Source organism: Narcine bancroftii, chromosome 5 (assembly GCF_036971445.1).
Source record: "Narcine bancroftii isolate sNarBan1 chromosome 5, sNarBan1.hap1, whole genome shotgun sequence".
Classification (NCBI taxonomy): Eukaryota; Metazoa; Chordata; class Chondrichthyes; order Torpediniformes; family Narcinidae; genus Narcine; species Narcine bancroftii.
The window spans coordinates 120292293-120313635 of NC_091473.1; the positions used below are offsets into that span (position 1 = coordinate 120292293).

General features: G+C 39.9%; 1 protein-coding gene across 1 annotated transcript in view; it reads right to left on the minus strand.

Moving 5' to 3' along the window:
- Window positions 1-488: 488 nt before the first annotated feature.
- The window catches only part of pcsk9 (proprotein convertase subtilisin/kexin type 9), a 34865-nt gene continuing 14010 nt past the window's right edge, over window positions 489-21343 (minus strand). The window contains exons 6-12 of the mRNA XM_069938897.1: window positions 20847-21043; window positions 17660-17843; window positions 16972-17142; window positions 16060-16208; window positions 13584-13761; window positions 11380-11543; window positions 489-3249 (exon numbers count right to left, since the gene is read on the minus strand). Of these exons, the coding sequence (XP_069794998.1) occupies window positions 3049-3249; window positions 11380-11543; window positions 13584-13761; window positions 16060-16208; window positions 16972-17142; window positions 17660-17843; window positions 20847-21043 (1244 nt within the window). The 3' untranslated portion in view covers window positions 489-3048. The remainder of the gene's footprint in view (window positions 3250-11379; window positions 11544-13583; window positions 13762-16059; window positions 16209-16971; window positions 17143-17659; window positions 17844-20846; window positions 21044-21343) is intronic.

Here is a 21343-nt window from a genome sequence, read left to right on the forward strand (position 1 = left end):
TTTCCATGGACTATTTACATGCAATTTTATATTATTGCCAAACATTGTCATCAGGATAGTTTGGAGAAAAGAGAACTGGCTTCATATGGACTGTAATACATAGGAGCAGAATCAGGCCATTCAGCCCATCAAGTCTGTGCCATTTAAATCCTGGCTGATGTATTATTCATCTCAACCCTATTCTGCTTCATCCCCATAACCTTTGACACCCAAAGATGTCCCAAGATTTTAGGATCTAAAGACTTTAAAAAGTATAGATTATTTCTGAAATTGGACACGTTATTATGCACAAGATGGTTTTAATCAACTCATATAATTCCCACCTTGAAGACCTGACAATGAAATATACCAAAAGCTGTTTAGCTGTCATGTTAGTTACTGTATGTCTGGCATTCATCAATTCTGTTTCTTTCGGCAGCTGCACTTTAAAACTAAATGCAATTTGACTTGGGACTAAAAGATTATTTCAATTAAAGGCAAAAGGTATATAAAGGGATTTTAGCTTTATTACTAAAATGTGGTATGGATACAAAATACAAAAAGTATAAAATCATTGTACATATTCAACAAAAATATTTACAAATGTTGGTAGCAATAATATCAGGTGGGATTTTAAAATACTTTGGCACTAATGATCTAAGTGTGTTTCCACTACGGTTTTGCTATTGGTTAGATGTGATATCGGTTTCAAGTTCTGTGGTTAGTAATATATTTGTGGCTAAATGCAGTAAAGAAATTCAGCACTTTGCATAGCAATGAAGTTCGGTTCAGCTACCACATTTCATCTTTGATGATCCATTAAAATGTAAATTAATGTATTGTTTGTTTGGAATTTCAGATAATCTACCCTGCAAGGCAAAAAGATACTATTTAAATGGATAAATTACTTGACAGAATTACAAATTTTGTTCATGGAGGAACTTGTAATTACTTCCATTTTTACTTTTCGTGCACTTTATCCCCTCTTTTCTCTCCTTTTTCGAGTATTTACTGAAATAAAATTGTTAATAAATTTGGATCTCCTTAATGTTACTTTGTAAAATCATAATTTAAGAGAGGATATCAGATTATGTGGAGCTCAAAACTGTGCATTGAATAAATTTCAGGAGATTTGAAATCTTTGTCCAGTGAGGTTGGGACCAATTTGTATTGCATCTAAACCTAAGAACTCCCTAGGTACTTTCAAGCAAGGAAAACAGATAAAGGCAGAGATTCTTCACCCTTGCGCCTAAAGATGTACCTCTCTGATTGTGCCATGGCTGGCTCCAATTCCAACCCTTTTCAGGGAAGGATAATCGACAGAGTGCTGTGCTCCACTGCCTGACCTGAATATACAGCCGCTGGAAGCAACTGGTTAGGGGCGGGCTGATAACGCCACTCGCCCCTCTCCATGACCCTATCAAGGCAGGGGTGGCGTCGAGGCTTCAACCTTTGGGTTGCGGCTCGAAACACAACAGGTGGCACTATTGCACCAATCGTCTCAGCTCCAGACGGCGCTAAGAGGCACCGCTCAATATGAATGTGATGCTGTCTGAAAAGTAAGTTTTAAGTTTTCAATCTGCTCTGTAGCCAGTCTCCAAGTGGAGGACTGACATGAAATGGCCTCTTGTTTCACCAATCTCATTTACAGCAGAATTGTAAAGTGTACATGTAAAGAGTTTGATTGTTACACCTATGGCACTGGTTTTCAAGTTCTCTAATCTCAAGCACTTCCAAAAGGCTAATGACTGAGCATTGAAAGCCAGTATAGTTTTGTTTCCTTCTTTTGTGGTGGGTGCTCAAGAGTAAAAATAACTTCATTGGAAAGTCCTGACATTAATCCTGTTTCTGAAACATGCAACAGAGCAATTGATTTTGCCTTGGGTAGTGTAGCAAATGAAATCCACTGGAGGAGAATCCTTGAAGCACATGAAGAGTTGTGCCTTAATAAGCAGTATTAAAAGAATAAAATTAGTTGTAAAGTTATTTTTTTTACTTGAGTATAAATATTTTTTTTGTCATTGTTGATCATTCACTGGAAAAAAGATATTGTTGAAATAACCTGTTTTTTTTTCCTCTATTCAGACAAAATAATGAGGTGTTTCTATAATTGTGTGGCCTCGACTTATTTTTAGATTTCACTGTGTCACATGACTTACTGAGTGCCAGTTTTGCATTGAACATGCCGTGCTACCAGTCCTGGTGTCCAGATTAACAATGAATAACCATTTCAAACTACAAGTACCTGTTCAAGAAAACTGGCAGTTATGATTAAGTTTAATTGAAACTAAATATTTAATTTTGCTTCAGTATAAAACTTTTAACATTTATTATTTCACTGGCGTCGTTCACCAAAACCAGTGAGATGTGCTGACCAAAGTTTCCTTATTTTAACTCTCTCCACCTAAATTATCCAATTGAAGAATTACTGTGTTGAAACAAGTATGGTCCAACCTTGCACTGTTTGTACTTTTGGCTGAAAAGTGATTTGAATAAACTTGGCAGTAAATTTGGGAAGATATTATAAAGGCCTAGAAGTTTTGCCATAACAAATGCTGAATAAGTGCCACAGCCACTTGTTTGTCCTGAAGGGACTTGATACCACAGTAAATTTCTGCCACCTCAGCTGCATTCAGTGATTAGCTGGCACCACATGTGAGAGTTCTTTGATTTGTGATGAAGAGTGAAGGAACCTAATCATTCTTTTGTTCAACAGCTGTAAAAACTATTTACAGAAAGCTTTTTTTTAAAAAAGAAAGCATCCTCTCCCCAAGAAAGTAAAGCAAAACAGCTATAGTCATTTGATGTAACCTGAGATTTGTTCAAAGTGGGGCTGGGAAATTTGGCCAATTGCTTTCTTCCATGTGCTGTAAACTATGTATTGATTTGGCAAGGATGAGATTGATCTTAAAGAAAGCAGTTCACCAATAATTACCCTGTCTTGCTGAGCTGGGTAAAAAAAGAGTTGTCCTTTCCCACAGATACAACACAGCCATAGTGCCTTCTTGTGGGAAAGAAGGGAAGTATATAAAGTCAGGAAGAGTGAGGGAACAGACCAATGGACAGATTTTACTCATAACTAAGGTTTGGGTTGGGCTTCAGTTCTCTTCTCTTCTGGCAGCAAATGGCAACAGCTGCAGCACCTTTCCCCTTTCCTGAGGGAATGACCACACAGGTGTTATCCACAGCGTACGCTCCGTGAGTGTGAGAACCATGGGAATACGCACTGCACCCAGTCAGAGTCCAGCCATCGTCACATGACACCAGCACCTGGAAATTAAAGCACAGATCAACAAACCATACTTGTCTATCAAGATAGGCAAGAGAAATCTTGCAAACTCCTATCTGAAGGAATAAATTCTCATGCAAGTAGAGCCCAAGATCAGTTGAACCAGTAGAAATTATGGTTCAAGGGGAACCACTTTTAACATTGCAGGACAGCCCAGTCACATCAATGGAAACCGAGTAAGGTGACATCTAAACCATGCTTCCTGAATGCTATTTGAAGTTAATTTAATTAAAAGAATAATTTCCATGATCCTTTGCAAATCACTTCAGAGGGAATTATAAATTGTTCACAACAAGTTATTTATTGATTTTAACCAAGTGGAGATGCTGGTCTTTGTGAATTTTGACAAATACAAGGGCAGCCTTTAGTAATAGCAAATGTTTATGTTGTTGCTTCCCCTGAAAATCACTGCTTAATATTAGATTCAAGAGAGTACACTATATCACTTGCCTGATAATTACAATTTTTTTTTTCATAAATTTAGTTTACAATGATCTTGGAATTGAAGATTGTTTTGTTGCTCTAGTGAGTGCAATCAGTGCTTTCCTGCAGAATTTCAATTTCAACAATAAAAATGATTTATAATCCCATTCCTATCTTATTACCCTGACTATATATAACCATATAACAATTACAGCATGGAAACAGGCATTTTGGCCCTTCTAGTCCGCACTGATCCAAAGTACCCTCCTCTAATCCCACTTACCAGCACTCTGCCCATATCCCTCCCCCCCCCCCCTCCCATCCATATGCTTATCCAACTCTTTCTTAAATGACAAAATTGACCCTGCCTCCACCACCTTTCCCGGAAGCCCATTCCACACAGTAACCACTCTGTGTAAAGAAGGTCCCCCTCATGTTACTCCTAAACCTTTGCCCGTCAACTATCCATCTCTCCAGTTGAGGAGTCACGTGATGGAGTAGTGGCCGGACGGTGAACTCCAGCCCTCTCCAGAAAAGTCGGGAAAAACAAGAGAAAATACAAAGGCACAGAAATACAAGTTAAAGAAAAGTGAGTATAAAAGTGGAAAGAAGATGGAGACAAAAGGAGAAAAATCAAAATCAACGGAAAGAAGAGAGGAAGAGAAGAAAACGGAGGAAAAAGGTGAAGGCCTTACCTGTCCGAAGAGGCCCACTGTGGAGAGAGGAGCCCACTACCTCAGGTCGGTAGAAAAAGAACTACAACAATGGCTCACAGAGCCGAGTAAAAGTGCGCAACCGCGCATGCGCGACGCGCATGAAAAAAAACACACCGACGGGAGGGGGGACCAGCTGGGGAGTCGATCTCCACAGCCGGCAACGACAGCTGCAGAACACCTGCAGCAAGAAGAAACCACAGAAGACAATGGAAACAAGAAAGAAGAGGAGGAAAGGGCATCAAAGAAACAACAGATGGCCAACCCAGAGGAAGAAGAAGAGGAAGAATACAGTGAAATAGATAAAGGGAAAGGCAAGGTAAAGGATATACTTGCTCTTGTTAGAGGATACATGGAGTCATTTAAAGAATGGCAAACACAGGAATTCAATTATTTAAGAAGAAGAATAAACAACACAGAAAAGAAAATAAATAAAATGGATATGACCTTAACAGAAATGGGGAAAAAAATGGACAAGATGGAAGAACGGGCAATAGCAGCAGAAATGGAGGTAGAAGACTTAAAAAAGAAATTGGAGGAATCTAATAAAAAAACTAAAGAGACACAAGAATTACTAGCCCAAAAAATAGATATAATGGAAAATTATAACAGAAGAAATAACATAAAGATAGTGGGCCTTAAGGAAGATGAAGAAGGCAAGAATATGAGGGAGTTTATAAAAGAATGGATCCCTAAGGCCCTAGGATGTCCAGAACTACAGCAAGAAATGGAAATAGAAAGGGCACATAGAGCATTGGCCCCTAAACCACAACCACAACAAAAACCAAGATCTATTGTAGTAAAATTCCTAAGATATACTACAAGAGAAAAGGTACTGGAGAAGACAATGGAAAAAGTAAGAGAGGGCAACAAACCACTGGAGTATAAAGGGCAAAAAATCTTCATTTATCCAGATATAAGCTTTGAACTCCTAAAGAAGAGAAAAGAGTTCAATACAGCAAAAGCGATTTTATGGAAGAAAGGATATAAATTTACACTGAAGCATCCTGCGGTATTGAAAATATTTATTCCAGGACAACAAAACAGACTGTTCTCGGATCCAGAAGAAGCACGAAAATTTGCAGAACAATTACAAAAATAGACTGAGGGATGAAGACGAGTAATGAGAGCAAAAATGATCACGATTGATATGTATGTGGGTAAAGACAAAAATAGACTGAGGGATGAAGACGGGTAATGAGGGTAAAAATGACCACGATTGATATGTATGCGGGTAAAGTGGTATAAGAGTGAATAGAGACAATGGGCATACGTGAAAGTATCTGTAATTAGAGGAAAACATAGATAGTATAGACAAGAATTAATAAGGGAAGGTAATGGAATAGAGAGAATAAGGAGGGAATTAAAAGAGTGACCTTTGTGACATATGAAAAGTGAAATCTTTTCTGGGGGGGGCTGGGTGGGGGAAAAGAGCGGTCACTGCAAAATCAGTTGACGCTTGCGAGTGGATTCGCAAATCCAAATGGAGAGGGGAGATGTGGTTGTCCGACAAGGGATAAAGGACAACTCAGGAGGGGAAGGGGAGATTGGGGATAAAGAAGATAGAAATAGGAGAATAAGGAAAATGTTGGATGTTGTAGGAATGTTGTCTGGTAAAGAGTTGAAAATAAGAAAACAGAAATGGAAAAGGAGGAAAGGTAATGATGGAAAAACGGAAAGAGAAGATAAACAAAATATAAAATGGCTACGCTGAACTATATGACTCTAAATATTAATGGAATACATAACCAAATTAAAAGGAAGAAACTACTAAATTTACTGAAAAAGGAAAAAATAGATATAGCATTTGTCCAAGAAACACACTTAACTGAATTGGAGCACAAGAAATTAAAGAGAGATTGGGTAGGACATGTAACAGCAGCATCGTATAATTCAAAAGCAAGAGGAGTGGCTATATTAATTAGCAAAAATGTGCCATTTAAAATAGAAGAGGAAATAATAGATCCAGCAGGGAGATATGTTATGATAAAATGTCAGATATATTCGGAGCTTTGGAATCTACTTATTATATATTCACCTAACGAAGAAGATCAAAAGTTTATGCAAGATATCTTTTTGAAGGTAGCTAATATGCAAGGGAACATACTAATAGGAGGGGATTTCAATCTGAATTTGGATCCAAATATGGATAAAACGGGGAAAAAAATTAACAGGAAGAACAAAGTAACCAAATTTATAATTAAATCAATGCAAGAAATGAAACTTGTGGACATATGGAGGAAACAAAACCCAAAAGAAAAGGAATACTCATACTACTCGACTAGACATAAAACATACTCAAGAATAGACCTATTTTTGTTATCAGCTAGTATGCAGGATAGAGTAAGAAAAACAGAATATAAAGCGAGAATGCTATCGGACCACTCACCCTTAATACTGACAGTAAAGCTAGAGGACATCCCTCCAAGAATGTATAGATGGAGATTAAACCCCATGCTACTTAAAAGACAGGATTTTAGAGAATTTATTGAAAAACAATTAAAAATGTACTTTGAAGTAAATACGGAATCAGTGGAAGATAAGTTTATACTATGGGACGCAATGAAAGCATTCATTAGAGGACAAATAATAAGTTATGCAACCAAGATGAAGAAGGACTATAATCAGGAAACAGAGCAGTTGGAAAGGGAAATAATAAACATAGAAAAAAAAATAGCAATAAAGGAAGATACAACCAAAAGAAGAGAATTGGCAGATAAAAAAATAAAATATGAAACATTACAAACATATAAGGTGGAGAATAATATAATGAAGACAAAACAGAAATATTATGAACTAGGTGAAAAAACACACAAAATCTTAGCATGGCAGCTTAAGACAGAGCAAACTAAGAAAATGGTATTGGCAACAAGGAAAAAAAACAAACAAATTACATATAATCCAAAAGAAATTAAGGAAAACTTCAGAGAATTCTATGAACAATTATACCGAACTGAAAACGAAGGGAAAGAAGGGAAAATAGATGAATTTTTGACTAAAATTGAACTACCAAAACTACAAATAGAGGAACAAAATAAATTAACAGAACCATTTGGAACAGTAGAAATACAAGAGATAATAAAAAATTTACCAAATAATAAGACACCAGGAGAGGATGGACTCCCAATAGAATTCTACAAAACATTTAAAGATCTAATAATACCGCCCCTCCTGGATGTAATCAACCATATTGATGAGACACAAAACTTACCAGATTCATGTAAAACAGCAATAATTACAGTGATACTAAAACAAGGGAAAGATCCACTCTCACCAGCGTCATATAGACCAATATCTCTGCTAAACACAGATTATAAGATAATAGCTAAACTATTAGCAAACAGATTAGCAGAACAGGTACCGAAAATGGTAAATTTAGACCAAACTGGATTTATCAAAAAAAGACGCACAACAGACAATATCTGTAAATTTATTAACTTAATTCATGCAGTAGAAGGAAATAAAGCACCGGCAGTAGCAGTTGCTTTAGACGCAGAGAAGGCCTTCGACAGAGTAGAATGGAATTACTTGTTCAAAGTATTGCAAAAATTCAGTTTACCGGAGAAGTATATTAATTGGATTAAAGCATTATATGAGGGACCGTTAGTGAAAGTGACAGTAAATGGACATGTATCAAAGCAATTTAACTTAAGCAGGTCAACGCGGCAGGGATGCCCACTATCACCTTTATTGTTTGCGTTAGCTATAGAACCACTATCAGAACTAAGAAGAATAGATAATAATATAAAAGGAATAAAAATAAAAGACAGGGAATATAAAATCAGTCTATTTGCGGATGATGTGATAGTGTACTTAACAGAACCAGAACTATCAATAAAAGAACTATATAAGAAATTGAAGGAATATGGAGAAGTGTCGGGATACAAGATAAACGTAAATAAAAGTGAAGCAATGCCTATGAATAACGCGGATTTCTCAAAATTTAAGGAGGAATCCCCATTCAGATGGCAAATGCAGGCAATAAGATACCTAGGTGTGCAAATAAACAAAAATCTAGGCCAATTATATAAACTCAATTACAATCCACTAATGAAAAAATTACAGGACGATTTAGAGCATTGGAAAGAGCTACCACTAACACTGATAGGAAGGATAAACTGTATTAAAATGAACATTTTTCCAAGGATACTATACTTATTTCAGGCATTGCCAATACAACTGACAGAAAAATTCTTCAAAGAGTTAAAGAAAATAATAAGGAGATTTTTATGGAGAGGGGGGAAACCGAGGATAGCACTAGATAAATTAACAGAATGGTATAAACAAGGAGGCTTACAATTGCCAAACTTCAAAAATTATTATAGAGCCGCACAATTAAGGTACCTATCAGATTTTTATCAAACAAGGGAAAAACCAGACTGGATGAGACTAGAATTAGATAAAATAGGGGAAAAGATACCTGAACTCATATTATATAAATGGGACGAAAAATTGGTACAACATAGAACTTCTCCAGTATTACACCATCTCCTCAATATATGGAAGAAGATTCATGTAGAAAGAAATAAAACAAATTATCAAATACCAAAACTAATATTGACACAAAATAAGCTACTCCCTTTTACAATAGACAACCTTTCCTTTAGAAAATGGGAAAAAAAAGGGATTAAAAGAATAGAAAATTGTTTTTCAGGAAGTAGATTCTTATCCTTTGAACAAATGAGAGATAAGTACAATATAACTGGAGATACAGCACTGGCATATTACCAACTGAGATCCTACTTGAAAGATAAATTAGGAAGCAATTTGAGTTTACCAGAGGGAAGTAACCTTGAATATGTGATTACAGATACAATGTTAATCAAAAGATTTATAACAAATATGTATATCAAACTGCAAGAAAATGAGAATGAGGAAATGGTAAAACTAAACAAAAATGGGAACAAGATTTAAATATAAAGATAAAAAAGGAAACATGGGAGAAATTATGTTCTGGAACGATGAGAAATACAATAAATACGAGGCTGCGTATGATACAATATAATTGGTTACACAGACTATACATTACACCACAAAAGTTAAATAAATGGGACCCAACAGTATCTGATAGATGTTTTCGATGTAAAAAAGAAAGGGGAACAACAATTCATGCAATCTGGACATGTGAGAGAGTAGAAAAATTTTGGGATGATCTCAATCAGATATTAAATAAAATAACAGAAAACAATATACCAAAGAATCCAGAGATCTTTCTCCTAAGTAACATTAAAAATAAAGTATTTGGAATTGACTTGGAAGATGCACAAAAAAGATTTGTCAAGATAGCCCTAGCCGTAGCAAAAAAATGTATTATGTCAACCTGGAAATTGGAAGATCATTTGAAAATACAACAATGGTATATAGAAATGAATAAATGTATTCCATTAGAAAAAATAACATATAGTTTAAGAAATAATATTGAAATATTCGAACAAGTATGGGAGCCTTACATTAAATACAATAGCGAAAACCTACCGGGAACAAACATTACCTAAGTTGATGGAAGGAGAAGAAAAGAAAAGAATGGACTCAGTAGAATTTCTGGTGTATTTTTGTTGAATTACAACATTGTCTGACTGAATTAATGCAACCTAGATTGTATACCTAAAATGGATGAGAGGGGGGGGGGTGGGGGGGTGGCTTGGGAGGAGGGAGGGGGGGGGAGAAAAGGTCACTGTAAATGTGTGAAAAAGAAAAAGTGTATATCATGGCTATTGTGATTTATGGTGTGAAAAATAAAAAATTTAAAAAAAACTATCCATCTCTCCTACTCTCAATGGGAAAAGCCTTTCCACATCAACTCTATCTATCCCTCTCATTATCTTAAACACCTCTATCAAATCCCCTCTCAGCCTTCTACATTCCAAGGAATAAAGACCTAATTTGCTCAATCTCTCCTTGTATTCCAGATGCTGAAACCCAGGCAACATTTTTGTCAATCTTCTCTGCACTCTCTCTATCTTGTTAATATCCTTCCCATAAATCAATGACCAGAACTGCACACAGTACTCTAAATTTAGCCTCACCAATGCCTTGTACAGTTTCATCATTGCTTCCCAACTCCTATATTCTATGCACTGATTTATATAGGCAAGCATACTAAAGGCCTTCTTCACCACTCTATCCACATGCGCTCCTACCTTCAGGGAACAATGCACCATTATTCCTAGATCTTTCTGCTCCGCTGCATTCTTCAGTGTCCTCCCATTTACCACATATGTCTTGCTTTGATTCTTCTTTCCAAAATGAAGCACCTCACACTTATCAGCACTAAATTCCATCTGCCATCTTTCTACCCACTCCTCTCAGCAGTTTAAATCCCTCTGCAATCTTTGAAAACCCTCTTCATCATCCACAATTTCCCCTATTTTAGTATCATCTGCATATTTACTAATCCAATTTACTACCCCATCCTCCAGATTAATATATATGACAAACAGCAATACCGAGGTACATCGCTTGTCACCGGCCTCCATCCTGACAAACAATTATCTTCTACTACTCTCTGACACCTTCCTTCCAGCCACTGTTGAATCAATTTGACTATCTCCAAATTAATACCCAAAGACTGAGCCTTCCTAACTAACCTCCCATGTGGAATCTTATCAAAGGCCTTACTGAAGTTCAAATAGACAAAATCCACTGCTCAACCCTCATCAACATTCCTAGTCACCTCTTCAAAAAATTCAACAAAATTGGTCAAACACGACCTTCCATGCACAAATCCATGTTGAGTGTCCCTGATCAGGCCCTGTCCCTCCATATACCATCTCTAAGAATGCTTTCTATCAATTTACCTACCATAGACGTCAAACTTACAGGCTGATAATTGCTAGGCTTGCTCCTCAAACCCTTTTTAAACAAAGGAACCACATGCGCAACACGCCAATCCTCCAGCACTATACCCGTCTCTGATGACATTTGGAAAATCCTGTCAGGACCTGGAGACTATGAATGTTTACAATAGAGTTTTACCTTTTCCATTTGACCTGTGAGACGTTGTTCCTTCACCTTACACTCCAGACTTGGAGCTTGGCAACAGGTCGCATGTGAGGTTGTCTCCTTTTGTCCACGACACTTCTTGTTTGCCTGAGGCATGGTTGTATCACTGAACTTTGAAAAAGAATGCGAGCTGCAGCCTGTAAATAATTGAAGATTTATTTATTGCCTTTGAAATTGCTTTTGTAAAATGTCTTTCAAAAAAGCTTCCCCGATTCCTGCATGCAATAGGGAATTGATCAAAAGGAATAACTGCAATGACCTTCCTATCTTCGATAGATAAGCAGGACCACCTGCCCACATTGCTGGGGGTGGGGGGAGCAGGGAGAGTGACTGCTCTCCCGCCTTTTCAGCCAGGCAGCGCCCCCAACTCCATGGGCTGCCGTGGTCTCAGTTCAAAAGCAGATGTCACTGATCTGCCCAGCTGTCTCCTCGTGTGTGCTCCCTGCTGATTAGGTTATTATCTGGCGTGGTGGATCGCATGCATGAATTGCCACGAACACAAGGTGCAAAAAGAATTTGAGATTTATGTTCAAACAGAAAATCGGAGAGAGCTGTGAGTAAAATGTTTATTTTATTTAAAAACTGAATTGCAAATTGTGCCCTACAGTTCAGGTAGGCTGAGGGGAGGGTTCGGAGTCAGGCATCAGGAGCTCCATTCACCAGAGCTCCTGACACCCGATTCCAAACCCTTCCCTCTGCCTTGACCTCAGCTCCAAACTATCCATGTGTTCCTTAGGCTTTTCGCACACACTGGACTCTGGTGCAAGTGTGCAGTAGTAGCCTAAGGATATTTCTTATCTTGGTACCATGCCATTAGACTAGGCTAGGGTGGCCATTTCAAACTTTCAAACTTATCAAAATGGAGAACATGCAGGGAGAGCATCAGAAACTCTCTCAGTGGGGGGGGGGGGGGGCGCCGCCACTGCCATCACACTTCCTCCTCATCAATCACACGTACGCACTAGAAGAAACATGGCCATACATGCCACATTTAATGGGTAAGTGCCTTTTTTGCCACTTGTCCTCCATTTGGGGATATAAGCCCTGCACCCCCAAATGAAGGACAAATTAATGTCCGACTCGAGGTGACACTGGACAGAGGGCTCAAAAGCCAGACTGTTCAGCCTAAAACTGGATGTCTGGTCATCCTACTTCATGCTCAGGGAATCATCCCAAACATTTCTGCAGAAACATTGCTTTGCCCTGTATGAGAGATCATTCAATGTAAAGTAATGCCAGGGCTTCCCGTAACTAATGTAACAAACACACAAGTGTGGGGTCATTTTCTTTTATGGTTACTTGCTCTGCACAAATGGTCTCCCATGCCTCTTCCATCAGTTCAGCTCCCGCCCTCGACAGGAACATCAATGGTGGTCACGGCACCTTTTTTATGTGCTCGTACTCCCCCCTAACGATAAAACCTGGCTACGTCACTGCACGTTGCAAGTATTTTCAAATGTTATAAAGTTCGTGCGTCATGACTTTCACAAGGAATTTTCTACTGAGGTTTCACCACCTAAATTGGAATCTGCCGATAGGATCCCACTAACTCTCAGCAGGTCAGGCAGCATCTGTGGTTACAGATCTTTAACATTCTTTCAGCTTAAAACATCATTTCTATTTTTCTTTCCACGGATGCCGCCTGGCCTGCTGTGTATTTCCAATATTTTATTTCATTTTCAACTTTCATGTGTTTGCAGTTTCTCGATTTTCAAGAACATCAGAATGCCAGTTTTGTGTACCACACAGAACTGGACCCATAAATCAGTACCATTTTAATCTGTGATTCACCACCATCACAAGTTTTAAAATTGTGTACCTGAAGAACACGTTACATATAGCAGATCTATAAGCTAACTCTTCGGTTTGATGGAAAATGACTAAACCAATTATATTTTTTGGATATAATGATCAGCTAGAATCCTCTCCCAAACCACTGGGATTTTTCTTTGGTTTTGCTAGAAACAGTTTGAGAATGTTTATTTTCAAATAACAAATTTACAATCTTATTTTACGTATTTCTTGGTTACTATATCAGTAATATTTTTCATTATCATGAACTATCAAAGTTTGAGAAGTACTGTGCTAGATTATTTGGATTTATTCAAATGGTTTAGATTTAGGATTTGGGACATGTTATTTCTATGCAGTCAATACCTACTAAGCACATCTCTTACCAGTGAGGACGTAATCCTTATGTGGACAGCCGGCCATTTGTGTGGTGCCATCATCAGCCACTGAACTTGTACTGATGAGACATTCAGTTCTTGGCCAGGTGCAGCACCTGGCAATTGCATAAACTCCATGGCTGCCAAGCGCATTGTGTGCGATACATTTCTTCATGCCTTGGTCTTCCTAGAATATATATCATGCAAAGAGAGTTTTATTTACAAGGGAACAAATGACATAAATTTGGCACTGCAGGTGTGGCAGGAATTCGTTTTACTCCAAACATTGAAATTAGTGTTGGATTGTGCATTGTTGCTACCATGTTAAGTGCATGTCAACCAACGTCTCAGTTCTAAAGTTTGAAATTCCCAAATCTGGTGTTGATATTTCCCTTGGATGCCTGTTTGCTCAGGGTATGGCTTTGTCCAAAATCTACAATGTGCACTCTTCAGCCAAATGCAGAATGAGATCTTATTCCCAATGATCTTCTGTTGATCTATTAAGGATCCTATCCAAGTAAACACTAACAAATTCCAGTGCTCTGATTACATTTTTTCAGGAGTTCTGAGGTAATACAGCTTGATATCTATTGGAACAAAGACAGGAAGAGTAAGTATCAGAACACCAAGTTTGCAGTTGTAAAATTTCTGTCCTCTCATCCTTTCTTGATAGACAGTGGTGATTTCAGGTGAGATTCAGGTGGCATATATTGCAAATATTGATAATTAAAGATTATTTAATATATAAATAATCTTGCGTGAAGCAAGGCTGTGTTCTCGCACCAACCCTCTTTTCAATCTTCTTCAGCATGATGCTGAACCAAGCCATGAAAGACCCCAACAATGAAGACGCTGTTTACATCCGGTACCGCACGGATGGCAGTCTCTTCAATCTGAGGCGCCTGCAAGCTCACACCAAGACACAAGAGAAACTTGTCCGTGAACTACTCTTTGCAGACGATGCCGCTTTAGTTGCCCATTCAGAGCCAGCTCTTCAGCGCTTGACGTCCTGCTTTGCGGAAACTGCCAAAATGTTTGGCCTGGAAGTCAGCCTGAAGAAAACTGAGGTCCTCCATCAGCCAGCTCCCCACCATGACTACCAGCCCCCCCACATCTCCATCGGGCACACAAAACTCAAAACGGTCAACCAGTTTACATATCTCGGCTGCACCATTTCATCAGATGCAAGGATCGACAATGAGATAGACAACAGACTCGCCAAGGCAAATAGCGCCTTTGGAAGACTACACAAAAGAGTCTGGAAAAACAACCAATTGAAAAACCTCACAAAGATAAGCGTATACAGAGCCGTTGTCATACCCACACTCCTGTTCGGCTCTGAATCATGGGTCCTCTACCGGCACCACCTACGGCTCCTAGAACGCTTCCACCAGCGTTGTCTCCGCTCCATCCTCAACATCCATTGGAGCGCTTACATCCCTAACGTCGAAGTACTCGAGATGGCAGAGGTCGACAGCATCGAGTCCACGCTGCTGAAGATCCAGCTGCGCTGGGTGGGTCACGTCTCCAGAATGGAGGACCATCGCCTTCCCAAGATCGTGTTGTATGGCGAGCTCTCCACTGGCCACCGTGACAGAGGTGCACCAAAGAAAAGGTACAAGGACTGCCTAAAGAAATCTCTTGGTGCCTGCCACATTGACCACCGCCAGTGGGCTGATCTCGCCTCAAACCGTGCATCTTGGCGCCTCACAGTTCGGCGGGCAGCAACCTCCTTTGAAGAAGACCGCAGAGCCCACCTCACTGACAAAAGGCAAAGGAGGAAAAACCCAACACCCAACCCCAACCAACCAATTTTCCCTTGCAACCGCTGCAATCGTGTCTGCCTGTCCCGCATCGGACTTGTCAGCCACAAACGAGCCTGCAGCTGACGTGGACATTTACCCCCTCCATAAATCTTCGTCCGCGAAGCCAAGCCAAAGAATATTAATAATAATCTGCTTCATTGAGAAGATGGAGAACAGATCGGAGAGCCAATGCTCACCTTTGTTAAATTGCTTACAATTTTCTGAAACTCTGCTCAATTAAGAGCATATTCTAAATGAAATTTATTCATTCATTTTTAGGAAAGTTAGTACTTTACAATTGTTGTCTTATGCTCGGTCCTTGTATATTACTGCCCCTTGATATACATGTTTAAGTACCTTGGCACTTCTTATCAAATCCCTTGATCTTGTCCTCACTAACCCTCTAATCTCAACTAAATGTTTTCAACAAGAGTAAAACATTAAAGTCTGCAGATACTGTGATTGAAGTAAAAACACAAAGCTTGGTCGAACAGTGTACTTTATATAGCAATTGACCAAATATTTTGTCTACATCTTGATGAAGAGCTCAAGCCTGAACATTGGTCATGTATTGTTATATAAACCTCAAGGTTTTCAACCCTCATTTTCCCCATGGGCTTTATGTGTCATTGCAATTGAGATTTTGATCTCATGTCAACTTTCTCCAATTTTTGTTTTACCTCAATATGTTCACCTCTTCGCTTTCCATTCTTCGAGAAACTTGAACAACTGAACATTTCCTCATTCTTGTTACAGTGCACCACAGCTTTGGCGGAGCGTGCAAGTCCTGACCTCTTTGACCACACTGTCCGGCACAACAGCTGGTTCTCTGTGAACAGACAGCACATCGTTCAACGGCCTTATGATGCCTCCAGGTTTCCTTTTGTCATAAGGATGTGACTGAGAAGTGAGAGGAAGTGGGGGCACCCGCTAATCTCACAGGCCATAGAACCACAGGGAAGTTTGGATGTGAATGTGAGGTTGCGCTTCTCATTCCTCGGGGAACACGTGTCGATGCAGCATGTAATTTACTTGTAAAGTAGTCAGAATTTCCTCAATAATTTGTACTACTTGAGTTACATCCATAGAACAACAGGTTACTAACAAGCAACTTTGTGGTTTCAAATCAATAGGTTGGAATTCTATCCTCTTATTCTTTTTCTTAATTAGAACATTACACCACAGTACAGACCCTTCAACCCTCAATTTTTCTGCCGACCAATACATTACTATCAAAAAAATACTAAACCCTTCCTATCTTGTAACCCTCTATTTATATCTATGTGCAGATGCCCCTAGTGTTTCAGCCTCCACCACCATGCCAGGCAAGGCTTTCCAGGCATCCACAACTCTGTTTAAAAAGAAAAAAACGATTTATCCCCGACTGTTTCCCCTAAACTTTCCTCCCTTCACATAGTACAGACGTCCTCTGGTACTCCCACCCTGAGAGAAAGATGCTGGCTGTTGGCCTTATCTATGCCTCCAGAATCTTGTTGACCTCGAATAAGTCACCTCCCAACCTTCTTTGCTCCCAAGTTCAAGTAATTACATTGGAGCTTCCACAACTGAATCAGTATTTGTTGTTCTCTCACCCAGTAACACAGGTGAAGCCAATCTTGCAATTCTGTTGGGCGTGACGAGTCGCTGTTCTTCTGGAAACCAAATGTCATTAATTGCTTTCTTTGTGGAATAATGAATAAGTCTCTGGCGTAATTCAGATGAAGTGATGTTAGGATCTGCATTCATTATCATTGCTGCAATGCCTGTTGAGGAAAGACCAAGACAGAAAAAAATCTGACAAATGACATCACAAGAAATAAACTGCAATTTTTAAAATTATTGATGTAGTTCAGATGAACCTGGGCCCACTGCATTTTCTCTGACAAGGATGTGCAGAAGTGGGGATGGAACTTCCCCCACCCCCCCCCCCCCCCCCATCATCCCATAATATTAAGGGTGGGTATGTGTATTCTTCAAAGCTGATATGCCCTCAAACAAAGACACCAAGACTTTCACCAGAGGAAAAAAAAAAATCTTGATTTCTGTGGCACCTGATCCCAAGAGGACCCTCAGTCAAGCGAAAGACCTTCCTGTTTAACTCAAATGCCAGTTGCTGGCTTTATCTCTAGCAAGAATTCAAGAAAATGAGCTCTACCTCATACCGAAATTGTGGACAGCTATGACCCACGGCTGCATCCCAAGATGTTGTGCCATTTTATGTGGTTACCAGCCATTGGTACATTGCTATTTCCTCACCCTGCTGCTGTCAACACTCTGTACCTGCCACGTGAGCTGCAGCCTGTGATGTTCCGCTCTTTGAGGTAAAGCATGTGACACAGTCACTGGAAGCACTGACAATGTCATCACCAGGCGCAAAAAGGTCAACACAACGGCCAAAGTTGGTTCCCAGGGTTCCAGTTATGCTTGGCTGGTTGTTGGAATTGGTGCCACCAACCGTGATGACCTGAAATGACATCATGCCAAACATTAGGATTTTTTTTTTTTTTTGTTTGATTTATTTTATCTGACGTCCTTCAAACCTGCTCCACTATCAATACAATATTGGCTGATCATATGACTTCAGTAGCCCATTCCTGCTTTCTCTCCATACCCCTTTCCCCCTTTAGAGCCACATCCAATTCCCTTTTGTGTATAGTTAATGAACTGGCCCCAACAACTTTGTTGTAGCTACTTCCACAAGTTCATCTGAGTGAAAAGCTTTCTCCTGGTCTCTGTCCAAAATGGCTTGTCTCTTATCCTTAGATTGTGACCCCCCTTATCTGGACAGCACCAATCTTCTGGCATCTAACATCTATCAGAATTTTGTATGTCTCAATGAGATCCCCTCTAAATCCATCGAGTCTATCCAATCTTTCTTCATACATCTGTCCTGCCAACCAAGGAATCAGTCTGGTGAAACTTCACTGCATCCCCTTTTAAAGCTGTTAGACCAAGAAAGCATCAACAAGGACAAGCAAAAATTGATATAGATCTTTTAGAAATAATAAGGACTGGACTGAAAATTATAATAGACATAAAACAAATCCCCTTAAAAATAAAGTGTACATAAACACAGAGCCTGTGCAAATGCGCTGGGCAGCTTTTTTTCATAATCATTTCACTTCTGATGCCCCAAACCAACCCTCAAAAACAGCACCAGGGCAGCTCTGGCTTGTCAACTATCACATATTTTAATGGTGCAAAGTTCCGCCCAAAAGTTACACCCACCTACAGGAACCGAGGGAAGAAATTGCTGGGGGTATTGGCAATCATCTTTGCATCCTTCCTAACCTCGGGAGGTACCAGCTGGTTGGAGAATAGAAAATGTGGTCCCCTTGTTCAAAAAGGTAATGGGGAGAATCCTGGAAAATTATAGTCCAGTAGTTCTTGCGTCAGTGGTGGGCAAACTTTTGGAGAGGACTCTTAGGGACAGGATTTGTGTTCATTTAGTCTCCTTGTGGATAGTCAGCAAGGCTTTGTGAGGGGTAGATCGTGGCTCTCAAGCTGAATTGAGGGGTTTTTTGAGAAAATAATAAAATAAATTGATGAGGCTAGGGTGATGGATGTAGTGTACATGGATTTTAGTAAGGCACTTGACAAGCCCCCCCAACCCCCAAACTCTGGTAGACTCAATTCAAAAAGTCATGAGGCAGGAGATCCAAGGAATCTTGGCTGTGTGATTCAGAATTGGCTTGCCTGCAGAAAGTGAGAGGGTAGTAATAGATGGAACATATTCTGCCTGGAGGTCAGTGACTAGTAGAGTTCTGCGGCGATCAGTTCTGTAACCCTTGCTCTTTTGTGATTTTTATTAATGTTCTGGACAAAGTAGAGTGATGGATCAGAAAGTTTGCAGGTGACACAAAGGTTGTAGGTAGAGTAAACAGTTGTCTTAGGTTACAACAAGATATAGACAGGGGGGAAAGTGGTAGATGGAGTTCAATCTGGACAAGTGTGAAGTGGTGCATTTTAGAAGGTCAAACTTGAAAGCAGAGTACATAACTGATGGCAGCATTCTTTACAGTGTGGAAGAAGAGGGACCAAATCCATCGATTTCACAAGGCTGTCTTGCAGGTTGTTAAGAAGGCCTTCATTAGTTGGGGGAATTGTGTTCAGTCATAAGGTAATGTTGCATCTCTATAGAACTCTGGTTAGACGACGTTTTGGATGCTTCATAACAGGATGGATGTAGAAGGTGTAGAAAGGGTGCAGAGGAGATTGACCAGGATTGGACAACAGATCTTCTAAACAAAGGTTAATGGGGATAGGGCTTTTCTCTTTGGAGCAAAGAAGGATGAGAAGTAACTTAAAAATAGACATCAATAAGATTATGACAGGCCTAGTTAGGGTGGACAGCCCAAACCATTTTCATGGGGTAAGATTAGCAAAAACCTCTGATATCTGTACAAGGTCAGGAATTTTTTTCTTTTTAAAAACAGAGGATCATGGATGCCTGGAATGCTTTGCTGGGTTGGTGGTGAAAGCTGTTACAATAGAGACTTTTAAATGACTCTTTGACAGACACATGAATGCACTAAAAATAGAGGGTTATGGGTGTGAGGTAGGAAAGGTTTAGTTTAATGAGTAGGTTTATTCAAGATTATTGTCATGTCATAAAAAGTGATATTACATAAAATTTCCTTTATTCTACCATAAGGCAGACAAAGATTCACTATCAGCAAAAATTTCCAGTGTCCCTTACAGCCAGAGAAAGAGAAGCAAAAAAGAACCCCCCAGAGTCACTGAATGTCCATGGCTTTACCTCCAGCGTTCCTGTAGTCTCTGTAGCCACACAGCATTCAATCCAACCCACCCCGAGCTACAGATGTATACCTCTGACATGATCAGGAAGCCTCCTGCACCCTCGGCACCCTCTTGCATCTGTTCCAATACCTGGTTACCCCTTTAGCCAGTCTCAAGCCAGTCTTCAGCAGTCCACAGCCTGGTGTGAGTCCTTTGACTGCAGTCACCAGAAGCCTACGGCCTACATGGATTCTTTGCCTCGAGACACCTGTTTGTTTGTCAGCCTCAGAGCCCATCACTCGTCCGCGGTCACTGTCCCGTGGGTCATCTCCTCTGCTTCTCCAACTCATTTGGCGAGTGGAGGGGGTGATCTCCCTGTTTTCTGGTGTCCCGTACCAGTCCTCTGCTTCCCCCGGAGTCTGCAACACCTCATGGCCGCTGCCAAACGTAGGCACTACCATCTTGGACCCAGACCTCACGGTTACAGGATTTTAAAATAATCCACCAATGGCACCTTTAACAGGCTGTTTAAAGTCTGCATGGGGCCAACAGATGTCAGACTGAGCGATTGAACCCCGCGGGGAGCTCGGGGTCTCCACTCTCCCTGGGTCCACACCAGCAGCACAACATTATGGGCCAAAAGTGCTGTTCTGTTCTATGTCTGTGAGCTTCCCGAGATCAATCGAACTATCAACATGGCTTCTTCCTATCAGAAAATCAATCATACCTCTGGTTCTGAGGCAGGTGAATACAAGCAGGCATCATCCTTATAATTCCCAGCAGCTGCAATTAGTGTTACACCTGTCCATGCCAACTGTCTGCAGGCCGAGTTCAGAGTCTGACTAAATCCCCCAACGAAGGGTAGCAAAACAATCAACGGTCGGTAAGGCTGAACAATCAGAGTTTTTCTGATGAACTCCAAGCCTAAAAGATGGAAGAACAGTAATTATCTTCAAGTCTTCTCTTCCTCAATGTCTCTCACCTGTTTAGATCTCAGGTCTCACCATTTTCTGTTTTGATTTGGAGTATATCTGATGCCTGTTGTGAGCTCTTTGTTCTCCCCACCCCAAAAAAATCTCTCCACTATTTTAACAAATAGAATTAGACCCCTTCCCTCTTGACTTGAATGCATTGGTGCTAAATGCATGAAAATTGGCTCCCAAACCAGACGTGTCAAAGCATTCTTCAGAACTAATGTCAGAAAACTGGAGCAGGCAGGGTGAC